This window comes from Scatophagus argus, chromosome 8 (genome assembly GCF_020382885.2).
Source record: "Scatophagus argus isolate fScaArg1 chromosome 8, fScaArg1.pri, whole genome shotgun sequence".
Lineage (NCBI taxonomy): Eukaryota > Metazoa > Chordata > Actinopteri > Scatophagidae > Scatophagus > Scatophagus argus.
The window spans coordinates 13,041,283-13,062,632 of record NC_058500.1 but is presented as its reverse complement, the minus strand read 5'-3'; the positions used below and the strand labels follow the sequence as shown (position 1 = coordinate 13,062,632).

Genomic DNA, 21,350 nt, shown 5'->3' with positions numbered 1-21,350 from the left:
GTATTACTTGGAGGATAATTGCTGCTGATAAACTACCTCTTCAGACACGGCTACATTGATTTGGACAGAACGTTTGTGTAAGGGAAAGTAACATTGATAGATCTCAACACTTTACTAACAAACCCGGCAAACATTTGAATAAAACATTGTGCACGGGAGCAACATTGTTGGGGAAAGCGATTAGGTCTCCGATTAGAAGCAAGTGGCTAATGCAGTCAGTCAGTGTGTAAAGCTGTGTAGCCCCACACCACTCAAACAAACACATCAGTCTGACTAACAGTGTGTGTCAACATGTGCCATGATTACCATGCTAATCCCAGAGCAACACACAGGAGACCACAGGAGATCATTCCCAGCATTCCCAACTCAAATGCAGAATTAATTTTTACACACACACACACGCGCGTGTGCGCGCGCGCGCACACACACACACACACGCAAGCACATGCACACTAATATTCTCCATTTTACAGGCTATTGGTAAACTTGTGTTTTTGACATCAGCACAATATAACTGGGTGTTAGCTGTAGTGTGCTTTGCTATCACACACACACGCACACACATACACACAAACAATGCATCTCTACAGTTGCTATTCAGGCACCAATTTTATAGCACTTCAGCGGTAATGTCATGTAAATGTGTTGTGAGTGTTAGAGATTTCATGGTGTGTTAGTGGAGGAGGGAGTGCCTGCAGGGTAGAGAGGACTATTGTGTGTGTGTGTGTGTGTGCATGTGTGTGTGTGGATGGGTATTCCTGTAGTTGTGGGGACAGAAATCTGTTTGCACAGTCACATTGTGAGGACCTGCCTTACTTATGGATATAAAACACAAGTCCCATCATCATACATCATTAAATATTAGGGTGAAGACCTGTTTTAAGGTTAGGTTGAGGTTAAGGTTAAGGTAAGGGTTGGGATTAGGCAAGTAATGTTCATCATTATGGTTAGGCGGTGGTTAAGCCTTCAAAAAATGTATGCAAGTCTATGTAATGTCCCCAGAAGTGATGGAAGCATGACTGTGTGTGTGTGTGTGTGTGTGTGCCAGGTAGATTTTTTAAAATGTCATCATAATAGATGTTGGTTATTGTGAGTGCAGAAATGAATGTGGGAGAATGAGACAGGCGAGGTGCATGAAGGTTATCGTGCAGATGCTGACATGAATATAATGGTCCCAGTTTAAACTAGTGTTTAGTGTGAAATGACAGCTCGCCCATGAAATAATTTGTTACTAACCATCAGGCTGGTAGAAAGACTAAACTGAACAAAAGAAATCGAAACTATAAAACGTAAAAAAAACAAACAGTGTGTTGCAAATAAAACTGAAGCGTGATATTGGATAAAAATACTAAAGGTCAAAATAATTAACCTTTATAATGGTGCTGAATTTTTAGTTTAACCATGTTTTCATCATAATTTCCATGAAAATCATATGGGAACAACCGTCATTTTTTTTCTCGTTGCTTTGTACTTGAAATATCTTCATGGCAGTTCTTTTCATTTTCAAGAGTACCTTATAATTTCTTGTGTTAATGGCATGTGAAACTAATTAGGCACTTGGCCTCTGTACATTTTAAAATTTGTGATTAATTTTTGCTTTTACAACATGAGTTCATTTTAAAAAGAGAAGAGAGAGAGAGAGAGAAGCATAAGTTGAAGTAAACTTTAGTTCTATGAGTGTCAGACAACCCCAAGTAACATAATTTTACAAATTCATGTCTTTGTTAGGGTTAGAAATAAATCTATAATATGGCAGAAAATATCTGGGAGAGCAACTGATGATGAACCTGTTTTGATTGCATAAACTGCAATATGATTCAAATGAATCAGTGTGACAGTAGGACCTGAAAGCATTAACTTAGCACATTAATAATGTCCTTAGTAAACCTATCCAGTCTATTTGGAATACACCTCGTGACATTACGTGCCTTGTGCATTGTCCTCTCTGCTGTACGAAATATCGTGAACTTCCTTTTTGTGATGCTGTGCAGATTTTGGGATATGAGTACTTCTATGTGCTTGACATCTCATCATTGTCATTTGGTCTCTGTAGGATTGTAGATGTGCTGGTGCTGCACATTCCAGTTTCAACACGCACACACAAATATACATACACACACACTCATGGTGCTATTGGGCTGTCCTCCAATATTAAAATACGAGGCTGACGACGCTGAGAGACCGCATGCATGTCATACTGTCACAGGAGGGAGAGAGAGAGAGTGAGAGAGAGCGGGAGATATGGAGGGAGGGGGGCTAATTTTGGATGCATGGCATGTGGAGTTAGGATAACCATCTTTTCTGCAGCTCTCTCTCGCACTGTTTGTTCAATTACCATTTACTGCAGAGAGAGAGAGAGAGAGAGAGAAAGAGAGGAAGACGGGGAGAGAAAATGGGAACAGAGGAAGAGAAGAGCAAGGACGACTGAGGGAAAGGAGGAGGAGGAGGGGAAGGGGGAGGGGAGGTGCTTAATGATGCAGAGGATGAGGAAGTAGATGTGAAAGAGCTGGAGAGAATAGAGTGAGTAGATAAAACAGGGGGCAACAACATTGTGTACACAGAGGCATGGAGAGAACAGTGTACATGGGGTGAGATGTGGTGCAGAGCTGACATGAAAAAGTGCAAACAGACACAATGCCACATAAAGGTGCCAGGTACACCGTCATGTCCTTACAAGCTCTGCTCGAAAATGCCAGCAGAAGCTCATGCGTGCTTTGCTCAGGCTTTAACATCAATGAGCATAAAACCTGTGTGACTTAAATTGCTTATATTACAGCTCCGTACGAGCAGGGCTTCCGTTATGAAACACCGCCACAGTGTCATGAACTGTGAGTGTGGCTTTAAAACAAAATTATTCAAACAGACAATTCCCAGCTCTCTGCATGGGGTCCCAGCCGTACCAAACTGAGATATACAGAGATGTAGCTGGATCCACCAGCTACTCTCATCTGTTCTCCCCCTCTCTCTTGCATCCCCTCTTTTTAAATCCTAATCCCTCCCTCCCTCCTTATCTTCCTTCAACTCTCCCCTTCCTCTACAGTCTCTTTCTCTCTCTCTCTCTCTCTCTCTCTCTCTCTCTGGCTCCAGTGTACCCAGCAATTACAAAGATGATATCCACTGTCAGTCAGCGGCTCACAGATGAAGCTGGGCCTCTTTAACATGCTAATGGAACGCCAGATTCAATCAGGCCTTTGTATGGCAGAGGGGAGGGCAGCATTGCTCATTAAAAAATAAATCATAATAACAATGAGGCCTAGGCTGCAAAGGCAAGCAGCACCTAAACTGTGGTGTTGAACTCTCTCTGTCTCGCTGCTCTCTTTGGATTCACTCCTGGTCTGTTGTCCCTCTTTTCTACCCGGTCTCCCTCCTACCACTCATGCAAACTGCCAAATAGTGGCACTGGTAGTGTGTGTGTGTTGTGTATTAGTGATGAGGAGGTGGAAAACGGTCAGAGTGCATGAAGGTGCAGACTCCCTGAATCATCTGACAAACAAAAGGAGATTATGTCAAGTCAGCACTCTGTCCTTTTCGCCTTTCTCTCCCTTTCTCCCTCTGTTCTAAGTCTCCAGTAAGGCCTCTGTTCCCCATGCCTCCTCTACACAGACACACACACACACACACACACACACACAAAATCAACATAGATAATTTTGATTCTTTCACTCCAACAATCAGAGCTCAAGGTTAACTGCAGGTCTTATATAAATTCAAAACCATGATGCACTCCTGTATAAGAATTACAGGACACAATCACACGAGCTGTTATTTGTTCACCCAAAGAGCTACACTTACTGTGAACACTATATTTACTGTGAGTCTATAAACACTTAATTACAGGGTTCAGAACTCCGTGGTAGCCAGTTGCTCAAGGTTTAAAGAAGAGTTTGACATTTTGGGAAGTACGCTTGAGGAGAAGTCAAGTGAAGTCTAGAAGACTGATGTGATAATACTCCCATAAGGGTACAGACAGCAGCTGGTTAGCTTAGCAAAGACTATGAACAGGGGGAAACAGCTAGCCTGGTTCTGTCCGGTTATAACAAAATCTGTCCACCAACACCTCTAAAACTCACAAATTAACACAATGTATTTTCCTCTGCCAAGGAGATTATGTTTTCAATTTTGTTTATAATTTTTATGAAACTTGGTGAAAGTGTGTAAAATATGCTGGGGAAGAACCCACTTTATTTCAGAACAGATCTAATTCACAGGCTAGATAGACAAATTATTTTTCACTATCTCACAATGAGTAGGATTTGAATGTGGGATGGCGTCTGACTCCAGTGAGCAACTGTGGTTGAGCGAGCCAGACAGTGAATGAAGAGAGGAAGCAGGGTTAGTGACAACAATGCAGCGAATCAGAGAAATAAAGTGTTGTTTTCTGATTGTTTCACAGCAATTTAAAGCACAGACACACTCACCTCTTTTTGTGTAAATTTAGACACATTGCAGATACACAGAAGAGCAGTTCCTTTTGCATTTATGTCACAGGCAGAGCAGAGCACAGCAGAGCAGACAGACAGCCTATAGTTTGACCTCACTCCCTGCACATTGCTCTGGGTAATGCAGGCCGACTACCCGAAAGTTGACACCCAGAAATTTCCCCAAAACTGCAAAATAACAATAATAAAATAAAGAAGAAAATAAACAGGACACAAGCAGGATCTCTGCAGATACTCCACCACCCTTCTTGTCAGTCATAAGTGATGATTGAGAGGTGATCCTGGAGCTACGCACAACCCTTTTTTGACATAAATCTGGTACTCTTTGAAACATATCCGGACCTATAGGACTAGTGGTTGCATGTCTCGATTTGCATATCATAGCAGAGTGAATTTTTGAAGTAATGTACTCTCTGAGCGCCTCACTATTTTCTTTGCATAAGCAGTACAAAAACCCATAATGTGCAACCTGTAACTTAGACTGACTAGCTGTTTCCCCTGTTTTCAGTGTTTGTGCTAAGCTAGGCTAAAAGTTGACTGCCTTATATTCAGCAGACAGATGTGACCAGAATGTTACTGACCTCACCAGTCTCTCCATCAGACAAAGTGTATATATTCCAAAGTAAACAGACCTCCAACTATTGCTTCCAGCCAACTGCTTGATTGTCTTCAAGTTCATTATTTTGTTTAAAATGGCACTCCACTGATTTAGTCTTTCACTTCCATGAAGTTCCAGGGACTCACAAGAGACAGATTAAAAAAAATAGTCAGAATTGTTTTCCTCACTTCTTAATATGGCTCCAAAAACATTTCTTTTTTGTGACTATGGTCAACTTATTTTGATGTGTAAATTCTATGGAGTTGCCCTTTAAATCTTTTTGAGGCCCTGTTACCCTGTGACCTTCCTGTTGGGGACGAATGTTGCTCATCACCAGGTGTTTGCTTCAGCAGTTATTTGCCTCACAGGGGTGAATCTCTGATGTAATTCAGCTGTCACATTTAACAAACATGTTGCATCACGTTCAGCGTCTGATATCCTCGTTACTCTTATTACCATACTGCTTTGGATGGTTTTTCAAAAGCCCAGCACTCCTTTCATCCATGGTGCTCTTTGTTTAAGATCTTTCCACGAGGGTATGATTCATAGATGCTCACTTCGTCTTTTTATATCAGGCATAAGCGCTTGAGAATGCAAGTTTGTGTGTAAGTGTGCGCAGGTTTATGTCCATGTGTCTATAGACCAGAGATTTATTGCAGCCAAGATCAACCAGAACTTACTGAATAATGCATCGCCTGCTATCTTGGAAAAATATGCTGAATAGGACACTGCTGAACTTGAAGGTGTGGGAGGTGGCGTGAAAAAGCATGAAGCTTTCGCTCCATTTAGCTTCCATGCATGAGACAAGAGAGGGAAAACATTGCTCTCTACTTTGACAAATGAGCTCAGGTTTGGTTCAAGGAGGTTCCCCTTTTTCATGTAATGAGCTGTAGTGGGGGAATTAGCATCCATGTGGGGACTTTTTGTGTGGTTCTAACTTACAAGGTCTCATTTGCAATATGTTGCCGTACGATTTCAGCATAGTATTTTAAATTTCAGATGTGGTTTTAGCCTGTAAGAAATTCTTGATTGCTTGCCCTGACTCCTTTAAGCATACATTCTCCTGCCTGCAATTATTTACCGGGGGGGCAACGGCTGCAGATTTAAACTAAGGTGTCATTTGTGGTCACACCAATGACAAGTGACATTACAGACGAGACCCCCCAGCACTTAAAGAGATTGGGCTGGGGTTGGATTGCCCAGGGATGAACAGAGAGCACTGTGTTAGAGGACGTGCTCGTTTGTTGGACTGCTCCATATTCATAGACAATACACTGCAGGGCTGAAATGAAAGCAGTGGCTGTCAGCCACATAAAGTCACCTCCCCCGCTCTATTAGTCTGATAGCATATTGCCCTCTACCCTCCTTGGGTAATAGAAGTCAATGAAATGAACTGGCAAACACTGGGTAAGGGTACATTATAGTTCTTATTCTTCAAAGAACATAGGTATATTTTTTTTAAAATCCCCACATCCCCCTTCCACCACCCTATCATGTCTCCTCTTTTTCTCCTCCCTTAGAGCTGGGGGTCTAATCTCAGAGAGAATCTGGCGCCTTTGTTACCTTTTTCCAAAGTGTATTTGGGTTGATCCACCTGCTTGTGGCTGAGTGATAGAATTCCATACCTGAGGGCACAGGTTTCTGGGAGGTGCATGGGAATAAAGTCGCTGCCTATTGTTATACCTGGGTGTGTGACCACTGCTTTGAACAAGGGAGGAAGGGGTGGAGATGGGAGAGAAATGTGGGTTTGAGTGGGGGCTGGGTGACAGAGAACAAGTGGGAGAAGATTTGAGCAGGATGGAGGAAAACAGCAGCAAGCAGAGGACAGGTGGAGAGAGGGGGGAGAGACAGAGAGGTTATGTGTCCTGGTGGGTTGTCATCTCAGACTAAGAATGTCACCTTGTCCTCTTTTTTTTGCCTCCCTCCCTCTTTTTCTGTTTTTTCTCTCCATTTTGTTGTCCCTCTGTTCCTGTTGCAGTGCACAGACAGCATTTCCCTTCCCCTTTTCTACCAGTGCCATAAGTCTAATCTCCCTCTGCTGCAGTGGATCACTGTCTTTCAACAGACACAACAAAGCAGCGCTCTGGTTCCTCCTCCATCGCATTCCAACAACCCATCTATCACCGAGTCAGACGTTGCCTTCAGCCAGAGACATTCAAACACATCTCCACTGGACAACTCTGTGATCATCTTACAAACTTGCCTGGTCCTTGGCCAAGGGAGGAGCATTCATTACAAAAAGAAAATGTGCAAAAAGATCGAAACCTGAGCAGCAGACAGCAGGGAATTTTAAAGAGGACATGGGAGATGAGAGAAGGAATATGGTATCTGTGGCAACACTGTTTGTGTTTTTACGATATAATTGCAGGAAGATACAGAGCAGAACAATCATTTTATTCCCTATTAAAGTGTGGCCACTAAAAACAGTTGCTGGGCTTAACCTGACTGAGATCGTTAAATCAAACCAACATTTAATATAACAAAGCCATGCAAGGTGTAACTGTACAGTTTTTTGTTTGTTTAACCTCAGTGTGCCTTAGGCTCTTCTGAGTATCAAATATTTCACCCTACTTGTTATTTGCTCCTTTTCATGGAATTGTAGTTCATATTCCCATTTACAACACAGTTTCAACAGTGAATCAGCAAAAAGTATGAAATATCCTACTTCAGATACCAATGAACTCTACAGCAAAGTCCACTTTCTGCCTTGTGAAGCTACATCTCAAACCTACAGAGATTGAGTATTCACTATTAAAAAAAACAACAACAACAAAAAAATAAACAGTATTAGTAAGAATATTAGGTTCAGGTTTATATTAGAACAAGTTACATAAATTAGGGTTTGCTACATAACATGTGTGTGGGTCAGGGTTAGTGTGAAATGAGGAAAGGATTGTAAGCCAGTGCCCTGACAAGGGTAACCCTACAGGGGTGTGTGTTTGTTTTGCGCTCTCACTGTGACCATCTCTCTGTGCACACGCTGTAGCAGCGCTGTGTTGCCACAGTCGGACTGCACTGAGCTGCCCTGCGCTGCTCTCTCTGTGTTCCCATCATCCCTGGCTGTCCCCTCCCATTAGCCCTGACAGCTATTTGTCTGTCATTAGTGACCTCAAAACAGCACAAACACTCTCCGTCACCACACACGCACACATGCACAGAGTGCACACTTGCTGAGCCTTGCAGTGCAAAATCATTTGGTGCCTTATAGTTCAAACTTAATTACATGCTTTCATCACGCGAGGTGCTACAGAGATAAATATCACGTTGGAATGTAATGTGACTGAGGCCAATTCAGACGTATTTTCAATGAGTCTATTAATCCTGTCCTGAATGGGTTGGTGCAAGTTGCAACACAAAGCCCAACATACGGCTACTCTTCCAAGGTATCACCATTATCAGAGCTGTCATTGATTTAAGGTGGAACCAGAGACAAACAGGATATCAGTCATGTGGCAAAGAATAGAGCCGTATCATTTTACTGGCCCACCTTTCCTGCCCTTGGATGAATAGATGACATAGATTCAGTGGAAAACAGACAGGGGAAAATTACTGATGAATTTGGATTTGCAAAGCTGACCACAGCTCCGTAACATTTACAGTATGAATCAGGAAGTTTACAACCTTGTCTAGAAAAACAACCCACTCAATCCATGTGCATGTATATGCATGTCCATGTGCAGGCGCGTCTGTGTGTTTCTGTGTTATACCAGCACTCAATCTCGACAAGTAACAAAGAGCCTCCAAAAGTGCAGTGGGCTGGCAGACAATGAACCAGCAGGAGTTTTATCTGAAGGATTAAAGAAGTGTGCATCTGCCTCTTTGACTCACACATGTTTTTTTGTGTTGCATTTGTATGTATTCTAGAGTTGTGGGTTGACAGGGAAGGTAAGCAGGGGTATCAGTGTGGGCTGTGTTCACCCTCATTCCATCCCATTATTTTTACATCATATCTCCTCCCTTAGCTCCCATCTTTCTTCTCTCTTTCTCCCTTGGAATCCCCAGTGCTCTCTCTTCTGTGTCTACCAAAGAGACAGGCTGGCAATTAAATCCTCCCAGCCTTGATTCAGCTACTTAGGAGAGATCAAGGTAGGATCTTTCAGGGGGGCTTTTTGGGGCCTGCCACTGTCATATTATCTCGCTAGGGTGTCATTACCACCCCATCCACTCTGTCATTATGCACAATATTCTCCTTTGAGAGAGATTGAAGGTTTATCCTGCCTTATCTTCATGCAGTGTGTATGTGTTTTTGAAGTGCTGGTGTGTGTCTGATGTTATTGCTTATATGTGAAAAATATTTTGGAAGAGAAGCAGCGCTTCAAATGCACATGTGTGGAGTTAAGTTCACTGATCGGATTGCAAATGGAGGGATGGGAGGGGGATGATGAACTCGCACTTGGTTGTCCTTTCACCAAAAAATGCAAACTATGCGTGTGCGACTTGTGGTTCTGAAAGGTCTGATCGCTCATTGGAAGCTGTTTCAACTTTTTCTGACCTTCATGGGGCTGCTGCTCAGGCATTTTTTTCAGAGCATATTGCCACACATGCTGCAGTCTGTATTTTACTTATAGCTTATAGTAGAATGAAATTAGCAAAATTGCTGTTCTCCAAATTGGTAGGTTGGGTAAAATCTAAAAGACCTACAATTAGTGAGGAAAGTTTAACACCCTCCCACTGATGTAGGAAAACACAGACCCAAACATGTTAGGCTACACTCATGCTTAGAAAAAAATCAGAAACAAAGCCAGTATTAATTTGCAAGCCATGTATATAACTCTTCATATTTCACTACTGGCATTACACTGTATAGGATCATTTGCAGTTTTTTTCAATGTGTGTGTTTTCCTAAGTCTGACTGCAGTGTGTATATTTGGATTAAGGACTGAGACATGTTCTGACTAATGCTTAGCACTGTGATGAAGTCTTGACTTGTGGCAGCCGCATAATTTTGCAGTAACTAAGCTCTCATAACCTTTACCTTCACCATAACCTACACTATCTCTCATACACAGGAAGACACGCGCTTTTAGACAAAAACACACATGCATAAATACCTTACATGCAGCATGAGTACACAGCTGTTTGAGGCAGTGAAACAAGTTTAAACTTTTTCCAGATTTCCCCTGCATAATCCTCCCGTTGAAGCGTAGCATAACACCAGCAGTTGCAGGCAGCAAATCAAACAGATCTTTATCTGCATCCACCTACCTTTTGTGCATGTATTAACCTTCACAGGAAGCCAGAAATTAGCATGCCATGATTAAAGAAGATGGGGAAGATAAAGTTTGACAGGAATATGTTTTTTTGGCATTTCATAATAATTTTCAGGGACTACAAGAAGAACTTTCACTGGCTGCTTTGAAGTTTTCAGAGGGACTCAGCAGCACGCTCTTGTGGTCACTTAAAGTCACACCTGCTCAGGTTTTTTTTTGGGGGGGGGGGGCACACTTTGCACACACTTGGCATGAAGGTAGAAAGCCTCACTGTGTGTCTACCAGCACTATGTGAGCCTTGTTGCACTCAGTGCTTTCTGCAATGAAGTGCATCACTACCTGTGAGTCCGAATCTGTGAACCCATAATTCATTCTTAGCAGGGTCTGAGACAGCTATCTGGAGGAAGGCTGCTGCCACAGCTGTCTCTGAAGGGATCATCCTGGAAGGTAAGCAGCTCAGGTTACAGCAGGTAGACACTCAGGGCTAATGACCTGCACAGTGCTCCGTGGTGCAGGATCTTGAGGTGACAGGTGAGGCATCAGGGTGCTCCTGCGCTTTAAATGAATGTTAGAGTGTGTGTATGCAGGTGGATGTGAGGGCAAACTTTAAACAGAGTCAGCTGCTTTGTGATGGACACAGTTATAAAGGCAGAGAGACATGTGGGTCAGAGGAATGTTGCCTTTCATGGGCCTGGCTGGATAATCCTCAATATGTGTATAAGTGGGTGCACTGAGGTGAAAGTGTGTCTTAGAGAAAAAGTGAATTAAATCTTCTGGAACACCTTGTGTCCATGTGCGTGCAAGTGTGTGTGTGTGTGTGTGTACACGTATGTGTGTCTCTTATGTGTGAGTTCATGCCAACTTTAGTGTGTACATGCTATTTTCTTTGTGCATTTGAGCGGGGCTTTTGGCCAGGCGTGTGATTCTGTTGATCGCCCTTGTAGTCAGGTGAAAAGGGAGGCATGCTGTCCTGCTGGGCCTCAGACTGGAGGAGAATACTGAATGGAACGGGCCCAAATTTTTATTCTGTCTCTCTCTCTCTCATGCTCTGTGTGTCTGCACTCTATCACGCTGCCTCCACTGCTGAAATGAATTGGCTATTCCTGTAGGCCTGGACACAGCTGTGTACAGCTCAGAATACACACTGAGCTGATCATGAAGGAGGGAAGGAGCAAATGAGAGTGACAGATGAGAGAGATAGAGAGACGGTAAGAGAAACATAGACAGACTGACAGATGGCCAGCCATCAGTCAAACATTACAACCCATATGAAACAATACTCCAGTAGGAACATAACAGAAAAATCTGACAGCTTTTCCTGACCACATTATAATTATAATAGGCCAGTCATTTTAGGTTTCCTCCTTAGTGGTTATGAAATAGTCTGGCAACCCCAGTTTGCATCTCTTCCTTGAGTAAGTCAGTGTGCAGACAGCCACGATCCTCTGAACTGTCAGCCTGAGTCTGAGGAGCTGCAAATGGAGGGAGGGAAAGAGAGAGGAAAGAGTTTTGATGAGGGAGACTATGTTTGGGGTTATGTTTAGAAAGCTCCCACTGCAGCCCCTGGTCTCTTTAAATCATCTCACTGACTCAGAGTTCTCTCAATAATGCATACATAAGCCAAGGGCAGGTTTTCTCAAGATTTAGAGCCAGCAGTTAGTCTGAAGTCTCAATGTGCTGCACACACGAGGTCGATAAAGTAAGTTATGAACACTGCACAGATAATCACTGAAGCTGCTGTGTGGAACAAGATGCCAAAAAATATTTCTTACTTGTCATTTCATTATGTTAATCCCAGCCAGGTCCCACATTATCAAATGTATTGAATATTTTCCTTTTGTGATATTCCAACATCAAACATATCAGCGGTACTGATTGTAAACTGATTATGTAGTCCCCTCTGGGCCATGCGGAGGACAGGTGCCTGCTTCATGGTGCGGCAGAAAGGCAAGTTGGCAGCCTGACTGTTACCACCTTCTTCCCTGCCATTGCTGCCAAGGACCCTGGCACATCTGTGCTTGTCCAGCATGCCTGGTGCCAAATACCCTCCTCCCATTGTTCTCTCCTGAATGCACCCAATGCCCATGGGAAAGAAGGCTGAACACAGTGAGGCACAACCTACACAGGCTGTTAGATAATCTCAAGACATGAAAAGATTCTCTTAGCCTAGATTCTGGAAACAGCTTTTTGTCTTGCAGCACAGACAAGCAAAAACACACGATGGTGATTTTCAGAAGATTCTCCCTCCACCAGCATCAGTTTCTACACATGCACTGTAATGAACATGATCCTGCATTAGTGTAGTAAATGATGAGAAACTCCTTTAAACATCACATTTTAACTCATTTATTTATTATTATCATTATCATTTATTCATTATGTGGTGCTCTCTCACTTTGGAACAGTCTGAGCTTCTGTTCTCACTGTCATCATGATACTCAATCAAAACATAATTATTGCATGAGGTGGGAGGACAAACAAAATACAGGCAGTAACCACATGAAAATGAGATTTTCCATTTGTTATTTGCACACGTGTGCTAATTTCCTCCACTAGTTCAAAATCAAACACGCACACACACACACACACACACACACACACACAGAGTAAGTTAGGGATGAGTCAGAGGGAGAAATCGGATTGGAGAATATTGAGTTTTGTGTGTGTGTGTGTGTGTGTACGACATGTATGTATATGTGTATATATGCGTTTCCCCAGTGGAGGTGGGGTTGTAGCCAATAGCAGATTTATCAGGGCCACGCAGGCTGGCGAATTATTCCAAATAGGGGAATCATCGGCTCATGTCTTTGATCTCTCCTCTGCCAGCTCTCTAATTTTAACCCTCCTTCTTTCCCCCTACTCTGTTTATCTATACAGAAACAGTTTTAACCTCTAACTTTTTCCCCTCTGCTTCCATCTGCAGATATCCTGTTAATGTGCTTTGTCTGTCTTTCTTATTGTTATCTCTGTATGTGTACGGACAATATGAATATATCACACACATATTCATAAAGACTTCCATACTTAGGAGGACCCTTATCACTTTTATTCCCTGGCCCTCAGTGCCAGCCATTACGACTAAATGTCTAACTCAAGCCCTTACTCTAACCATAATCTAAACCTAAATCAAAATTATAATCAAAATTGTTCTTGAGCTCAAGGTATAATATTCAAAATGGTCCTCACAAAGATAGGATCATAAACAACACATGGCTGCAACACCAAGCCCTCTGGCAGCGTCCCACAGGCCATTTAAGAGCTCTGATTAAGGCCCTCTGCGAGCCTGGTAGGATTCCTGGCATGTCAGGGGGTTTAACAACATCCAAATCACTGTCTGAGTTCTCTCAGCTCTTCCAGACCAGCCTGTCTGTCACACTGCCTCACACAGATCAGACTCCAAAAGCCAGCAGGGTGAGCAGAGGGAGAGGATGTAACAACAGTACACAAAGTAAAGACATTGCTTTGTCCTTGCTTACTTCTACATGCAGTAATTACCTTTAGTTTTATTTAAGGCTGCAGCTCACAGTTATTCTCATCATTGATTGTTGATGATTTCTGTCTAAAATTGTTTCGATTTCTCGGTTAATCAGTAACACATTAGTCCACAAATTGGGGATAGAAAATAATGTAAAATGCTCCTCATTTTGTTTGGCCAAAAGTCTACATCCCAGAAATATTCAGTTTGTCATGGTATTCATAAAATAAAAACAAAAAATACATTTTTAGAGCAATTAGCTTTTTAACTGATTATCTAAGTTCTTGTCACATAATTCAGTTACCTGTTGATTACTCAGAGAATCCCTTCAGCAGCAGTGTTACAGCTGTAGTGTGTGCACCGCAGCACTGTGGCTGTGGTTTTATTGTGTCATGTTGGCTTGTTCTGTTATTTAATACGAAACACTCACGACTTATCGCTTAATTAGCTCTGGCTCCAATTCAAGATTTTGTCAATGTGCACAGCAAAGCCTGGTGGGACCACATACAAACACTTACTTATTCACACACACTTCATAAACTCATATAAGCACAAAAATTTGTACAGGTCACACAGACACGCTTCTGCTCCATACAGGGATTTGTTTGATTTACCCTGTGAGGAGGTCCCCAAAGAGGGGTTTAACTTAATAGGGTAATTATACAGTGGGAGAAGAAAGCAGCCACACTCTGATTTATGCACATTTACAAACACACACACACACACAGTCTCCCTGATGGATCAAGCTCTGTCTTTGCTCCAAGGACGGCTGCTCCTCTCTCTGCTTTCTGGTCCTCCATTCACTTTTTCTTCAGATTTGAATTCCTCTTGCTGCTGCAGAGACATGTTCTGTTCCCAGGTCAGCCAATCTCTCTGTTTGCCTGCCTGCCAGAGGCTGGCTGACCCACTGCCAGTAACAGTCTTCATGTTCTAGTGCAGACTCACCAGGGAGCTGCAAACATTACTACTGTGCAATTGCAGCTAACAGTGTCACTCCTTCCAAGCAAAACACACACGCATGTACATGCACACATGCTCGCACAAAAAGCCACAGACATGAACACAGGCCATGTATCAACATGCAGAATACTGTCATGATAAACGAGAGGCAATGTATTAGTCACATTGTTAGTAGTAAAGTCCCAGAGGAGGAGCTGCCTTCATCAGTTATCGAAGTAGAGGTGGAGGAGAGAGCAGCTGCAGGACCTCCCACCACCACCCATCACAACAAACAGCATCCAGGGCTCAGCTCAGCAAACCGACTGAAGAAACTGTTTCTTCTTTTATGTGATGTGCACAAAAAGTGTGTGACACTTTCTAATTTGGATCAGCACACATTCATTTTCAGCATCTTTACTGAAACGTAGCAAGCATATTTCTGTATAGTTGTTTAAGAGTGCTGAGTCAGCCTGTGACGAAGAGACAGTCCCTGGGCTAGAAAACCAACAAACAGAAAGCCACAAACTTATTACTCATGTTGTAAGAATATGTTGCACATATGAACATGATCATATGTGTGTGCATGTGTATATTTGTTCAGCAGACAGCAGATTAAACTTAAATGCTAACTATATGTAATGATGCAATCCTCTCCACCTCGAGGCCCATAGCACAGATGCGCAGCAGAAGGCAGCTTGGCTTCAGCTGAGACAGCACTTTCGCTTATTTTGACAAAGTCACTCTCTCTCTCTCTCTCTCTCTCTCTCTCTCTCTCTTTCTGTCGCTCCCACTCTCTAATCCAAACTTTGGAGACAGCATGTGCTAACACCATATTCCACCAATGCGGCAACCATATTATTTTCTCTGTTCACATTCGGTTGACATAAAGCTTGATGAAAATGCAGAGGTGTCAAATAATGCACAAATTATCATGTGAAAGTGTGGAGGCAGGTAGAAATGAATAGCAGTAGGAAGCAGAGCGAGGGACAGTAAGTAACAGAGCGAGAGAGTAGCTTAGAGCAATCCCAAAAAGGAGAGCAGCAGAGCTTTAAGTCTCGGGGGAATTTGAAAGCTACAGAAATCCAGTTGCGGATATTAAGAGGCTTAATCTAAGAGCTTGCTGAGGCTGAGTTTTGCTGTGTGGGCCCCATCACTATCATCCTTGACAGAGGTTAAAGAGGAGACGAGCGGGGATAAGGAGGAGAGGAAGGGAAGGCAGAAGGGAGCGATGACGAGAATAGGGAGCAGTGTATCATTATGACAGCCTTGCATGCTTTTATAGGAGAATTAAACATTGACATAGTGCACAGGTGTGTGTGTGTGTGTGTGTGTGTGTGTATGCATAGGGTACCCATGTGGTGTTCTTAAGTGACTGTTATTCAGCTCCTGTGAAAACTTGTTGGATACAATCAATGCCTGGGAGCACGCGTCTGACGTGAGCAGAGGAATCAGAGTCTATGATTCAGCCATCACATAATTAGACACCATCAAGTGATCCAACTCCAGTGCACGAGTCAGGATGACACAAAGCAACACACGCTGAGATGAAGCTCATTATCATCAAGCTGCAGATATCTCCCAGGAGAGGGGAGGAGAACAGAGTGGACTGGCAGGCAGGTGGATAAGAGGAATCCCCCCACCGCCTCTTTGCCATTCCTTTCTTCTCCATGGCATTCCTGCTTCATTTGATGAGAATGTTTTAATATAATGAAATGCCTGAGTGATGTGAATTCTCCAAGGCCCAGAAAACCCTCAGTATCAGGGCATTTGTGCGCAGCAGTGCCGCTGCTCTCTCGTGCTTCAGTCTTGTCAACTTGTCAGGAAAATCAGAATGTTTGTCCACAGCAATCATTTTCGCGTCTTTAATGGTCCAAATACTGTTTTTTCTCACAGTTTGGAAACTGTGTGTTCCCATGGGGTGCCACATGGCTTTGCTCTGTCTGCAGAGAAATAATTGCTTTTGCAGTGTAATTATGGTGCATTGTGCTTTTTGGAATTCAGTGACACATTCCAGGAAACAGCATGGAATCAGTAATAAGCTACAATGTTCATTTTTGTTTCTTTCTCTATTTTCATTTTATACTTTGTTACTAAAAACATGTACTGCCTGTCATTGTCTTAACTGTTAAAACAAACATGATAACTGTTTTGAGCATATGAGCTATAAAAACATGGTCTGTATGTTTATCAGTTGTGCTTTTCTGCATATAGGAGGCATAAATCGGGCCGGGGCAGCGGTGCCAACATTCTTGCGGACCCCCACTATGATCCAGCCCCATCTGGATATGAAGCCCTTCCTGCAGTTCCCCATGGAGACCCCCCCTCCTCCGCATAGCATGAGCCTCTTCCACAACTTCAACACGGTGAGAGTTGATGCAGACACGAACAAACATACACATGCTGCAGTCTATGGACTCACACATTGCAACAAGGAAAACAAAACAAGAGGGACCTGATTCTCCTCAGAATATGGGAAACTGAATGATTCATGTGTATTTGCGTTCATGATGCATTCAAATACAGTGTTAATTGTGTAACATGTAAGCTTTTAGTGCTTAAACTAACGTGTTAGTGTGCCTTTAAATTGCTGAGGCGCTACTTTATTGACATTAAAAATGCATGTTGTGTTGGTCCGGTCTCACTTTAAGGGAAGCAGATTATTCCTAAAGCTGTATTCATTCATTTACCCACCCTGCCTCCTTCCTTCCACTCTTTCTTCAAAATATAGCATTAAAGAGCACTTCTAAGGCCATCTTTATAGCCATGCACTTCAAACACCACAGTTTGTTTGATGTGATATTTATTTTAACTGAGAGGGATCTTCTTGTTTCCCCAGGCCCTGACTAACATCTTATCATTTAGATTAGACCATAGAGACATTTAGCATTTCACCAACTCAGCGTAATGTGCCGACTGCTCCTCCAGACACCATTAGGGAATGTCAACACATTTCTTATCAGCAGTATGTAAAATCAAGGAACTTTGCGTGACCTGTATGTGGGACAATGCTATTCTTGGACCATGTATGCAACGGTTATTCTCCGCATGTCTCAGCCTGGTATATTTGGCCAAAGTTTGCAACTGGCCAACCCAGCAATATCCTGCCGCTAACGGGAAACCATTCTGTTTCAACCATGTACTTTATTACAGCGACAGTAACATGAGGCCAGACGCTCTTAAAACACATTTTACAATAAAGTCATTTTAATACCCCACTATGGGCCATGACATAAGCGGAAGCATCTTACTGATTATACAACTACAGTGCACCCAGCAGACATGGATTAATTGAGATATTAAAATGATTCTCAGTTTCCACTCTTGCTTCTGCTAGCACAGCCCTGAAATCACTCTTGCTCTTTCTTCATTCTGTCTTGCTGGCTCCCTCTGAATCTTGCTCTCTCCCTGATTCTGTAACATCCCTCTGCTTCCTATCCTCTTCAGAACATTAAGTATGTCTGAAGGTCCAGAGGGATGCTATGAATGTTATTAACTGTTGCTGCTGATGACTGTGAGCCAGCGCTGAGGAGTGGTGTTTTACAGCCCTGTGGCCAGGAGGTGGGGCAATTGGAGAGCCTTGGAGGATGTTCTGGCTTCATGGCTCCACTGCAAACCTACACATAAACATGGACAGCACTTAAATGGTTTAAATGCATCACATTAAATGTAGAAATGACTAACACAGTGCTAGTAGAGTTGATGTTTGACTAGGGGAGGTCTCTGCAAAATGGCTGAAGTATGCATTCTGCAGCTGTGACATGCAAAAATAAAACATACAAATGTGGTTGCTGGTAATGAAGGCCCTCTATTGATTTTTTCCTGCAGAGCAAGTCATGGCCCTCAGCTTTTCCAGCAATGTTTTTATGTTTAATTTAGTGTTGTGCAGTTGAGTAAATTTATACTGGAAGACCTAGAATAAGAGAGTAAGTGTTGCGCGGCTCTGTTTACATCACTGACTGTACTTTATGGCTTGTCGGGCTTTTAGGCAGTAGGATGTTTAAACAGCCAGAGAACGACTCTGCTTAGGTCTCATCTCTTTCATTTAACCGAATGAATTGAGGATGAAATAGGATTATTTCACATTAAAGGTCCCATTTCCAGTGTTTCAAAAGCCTGCTGGTGTCTGTCAGCACCAGTACGTGTTGATGAATATGGATATGTACAACACCTCGATGAAGACACAGCATTATAGCAGCAATAACACTGAGCAATGTCCCTGCACTACACTGGCAGGTAGTTGTTCTATTATTCTCTCTTAATAAGTGATCTGTGCTGAGTTTGTACAGTCTTAATGAGACTCACATTGAGAGTTATTAGCCCCGTAGCAGAGGAATGGCCCCTCCTAAAACCATATACAGCTTTAATGGCCTTCTAATGCGATTTGTCCTCTACCTGCCTGTCCCGTCCAATGCGCCTCTAGACAGTGATGAGGCTGAATTATTTATCTGCAGCAGCTGGTCCTGATATAGACGCAAGCTCACACACCTCTGAGCCGAGCTGCCTGCCTTGATGTGGGCTCAGCTCAGGCTGCAAAGTCAGGAATTTTCAATGAAGGTGTCTAATCATGTGAGGCCACGTGCAGACTTGTAGAATCTCACCTGCAGTTTGTCCACTTTTCATCTTTTCTTTCCCCCACTTCCTGAAAAACTCAGTATATGTCCTCTTTCACAACACTTTTAACTGACAGATGTTTTATAATAATCAGTTGCCTCCACAGGCTTCACACTGAGGCTGATCAATCAAAGTAGCCACCATTTGGAGTATGTTTTGTCCAGTTCTTAATGTGCACTGATGTCAGGCCGAAAGCCATTGCTTACGTCTTCAAATTTCTGTAGCAAGTAACCAAACAGGAAGAGTGTTGTGTAGATGTGTGTGTTCAGGTGTGGTTTTGTTGAAGGTTGGTGGATTGAACAAAAAAGCTCCAATGGCTGATGATGACTTTTGATGACTAGATGGTGTGAACTTGAGGAAAAGGGAGAGGGATTGGGGCAGGACCAGAGTGGAACAAACAATACTGACTGCATCTGGACAGATCGAGTATGCATGAAGTCAGGAGAGAGAGAGGGAAGAGAGAGCGAGCGAGAAGGGGAGGAGAAAACTGGAAAGCAGAGTGAGAGAAAGGCACTACAGGGAAGCGGGAGGCAGAAAAACAGAAAGAAGCTGAGAGGAGAGGAAAGAGAGGCTGAACAAAAGGGACAGGCACTTGTAAGGCGATGTGTCAGTGAAAAAAGAGACAACAAGGCAGTGACTCGAGAAAATCCTTACAGCACAGAGTTGCTTTCTCTTTCATAGCATTTCAAAGAGAAACACAGAGTGTACCAAAAGAAGAAAAACAAAGAAGTCTTTACCAGTAATGCATCACTAGGCACAACCCCATTTTTTGTTTGAGTTAGTCTGTATTCAGCATTGACAACCCTCGAGGAGGCTGAATGAGTGAGGAAGGTGCACCACACGCACTTAGTCTCGCACATGCTGAGACCCAAACACACTCCTCGGCCAGCAGCACACACACAGGAGGACCAATGCTGGTCCAAGCTTCTACAGACACAGAGGAGAAGAGGGTGAGTACCTTAATGCTTGGTGCTTCTTACTGGGTTTTTGTTTTTCACTGAACGGTGTCTTAATCTGGGCACAGCTCAAAAGCACCGTTGAACTTAGAGCTTCAACGACTGATTTTATCTTGCAAAGTGCAGACTTTGCGACTGCCAGGTTGGTCCCACCGAGAGCCACAGAGAAGTGCATTCCTCAGTGCTGGAATTGAACCATTTCTTTGCAGAGAGTTGATCAAACACACCAGAAGAAGGGAACAGAAATGAAGATGACAGACCAGAAAATAAGGAGAGAAAGAAAGTAAAATAACGACCCCAGAACCGTCTGTCGGTGGGTTTAGGTGCATGCCGTTTCTCCACAGAAGATGCTGTATGTTGAAAAAAGGCATTCGGACATTTGGATCTTCAGGCCGCCTGAAGCTGTTGATATAACCACTGAGTGATGCTGGTTACTTTGGCTTATTTAGATCTGCCAGAGCTGTCACCACATTCAAAACAGCCCCACACTCAAACTGACATGAAAGTTTCCAAAAGTCCCTTATTATTTACTAATTAGATTTTAGGGATTCGGTTGATTTAGTCAAGAACTATTAACGTAAGAAACACATCCAATTTGATTTGATTTGATTTGAGTTTGGTTTTTTTTTCAAAGTTGGTCAAAGCCACTGATTGAGTTTTGGAAAATCCCTCTTCAGTTACATCACAGTGCTGTGCTCCTTTTTCATGAGGACATGTTTGGATTTGAATAAGAGGCCATGTGAGGCCTGCTGTCCAAAAAGGCTTGTTGGCAGCTGAACTGTTTTTTAACAGCTGAATCAACTGAATGGATCATGGCTGACCCACACCCTGAGTGCTGAACTGACTGGCTGTGGAAAAGCCTATGATTCATGCATAGAATTACTCGACCTAGCCTTTTCAGCTCTTGTTAAACTTTCCTCAGAGAGGTAATGATGGGCCACGGCACAAGTATTTAAGATGCAAATCTTCAGTTATGTTTACTTGTAATATGGCAGGCAGGAGTTTGAATGATTTGATAAAAAGCTGGGTTGGTTGCTTTGTTTGTTATAATATATAGCCACTGCTGAGCTATATGCAGTTGCTCAGATAGTTATCATCCACCAGCACCTTTGCTCAGAATCT

At 42.9% G+C, this 21,350-nt stretch overlaps 1 protein-coding gene across 2 annotated transcripts in view; it reads left to right on the top strand.

The window, feature by feature from the left end:
• znf385a (zinc finger protein 385A) overlaps positions 1-21,350 on the top strand; it is a 53,077-nt gene that overhangs the window by 10,787 nt on the left and 20,940 nt on the right. The window contains exon 2 of one of the 2 annotated variants that reach the window (XM_046397367.1): positions 16,873-17,024. In XM_046397367.1, the coding sequence (XP_046253323.1) occupies positions 16,873-17,024 (152 nt within the window). Of the gene's footprint in view, positions 1-16,872; positions 17,025-19,563; positions 20,223-21,350 lie in introns of those variants that run through there. The other variant, XM_046397368.1, reaches the window with a different exon arrangement.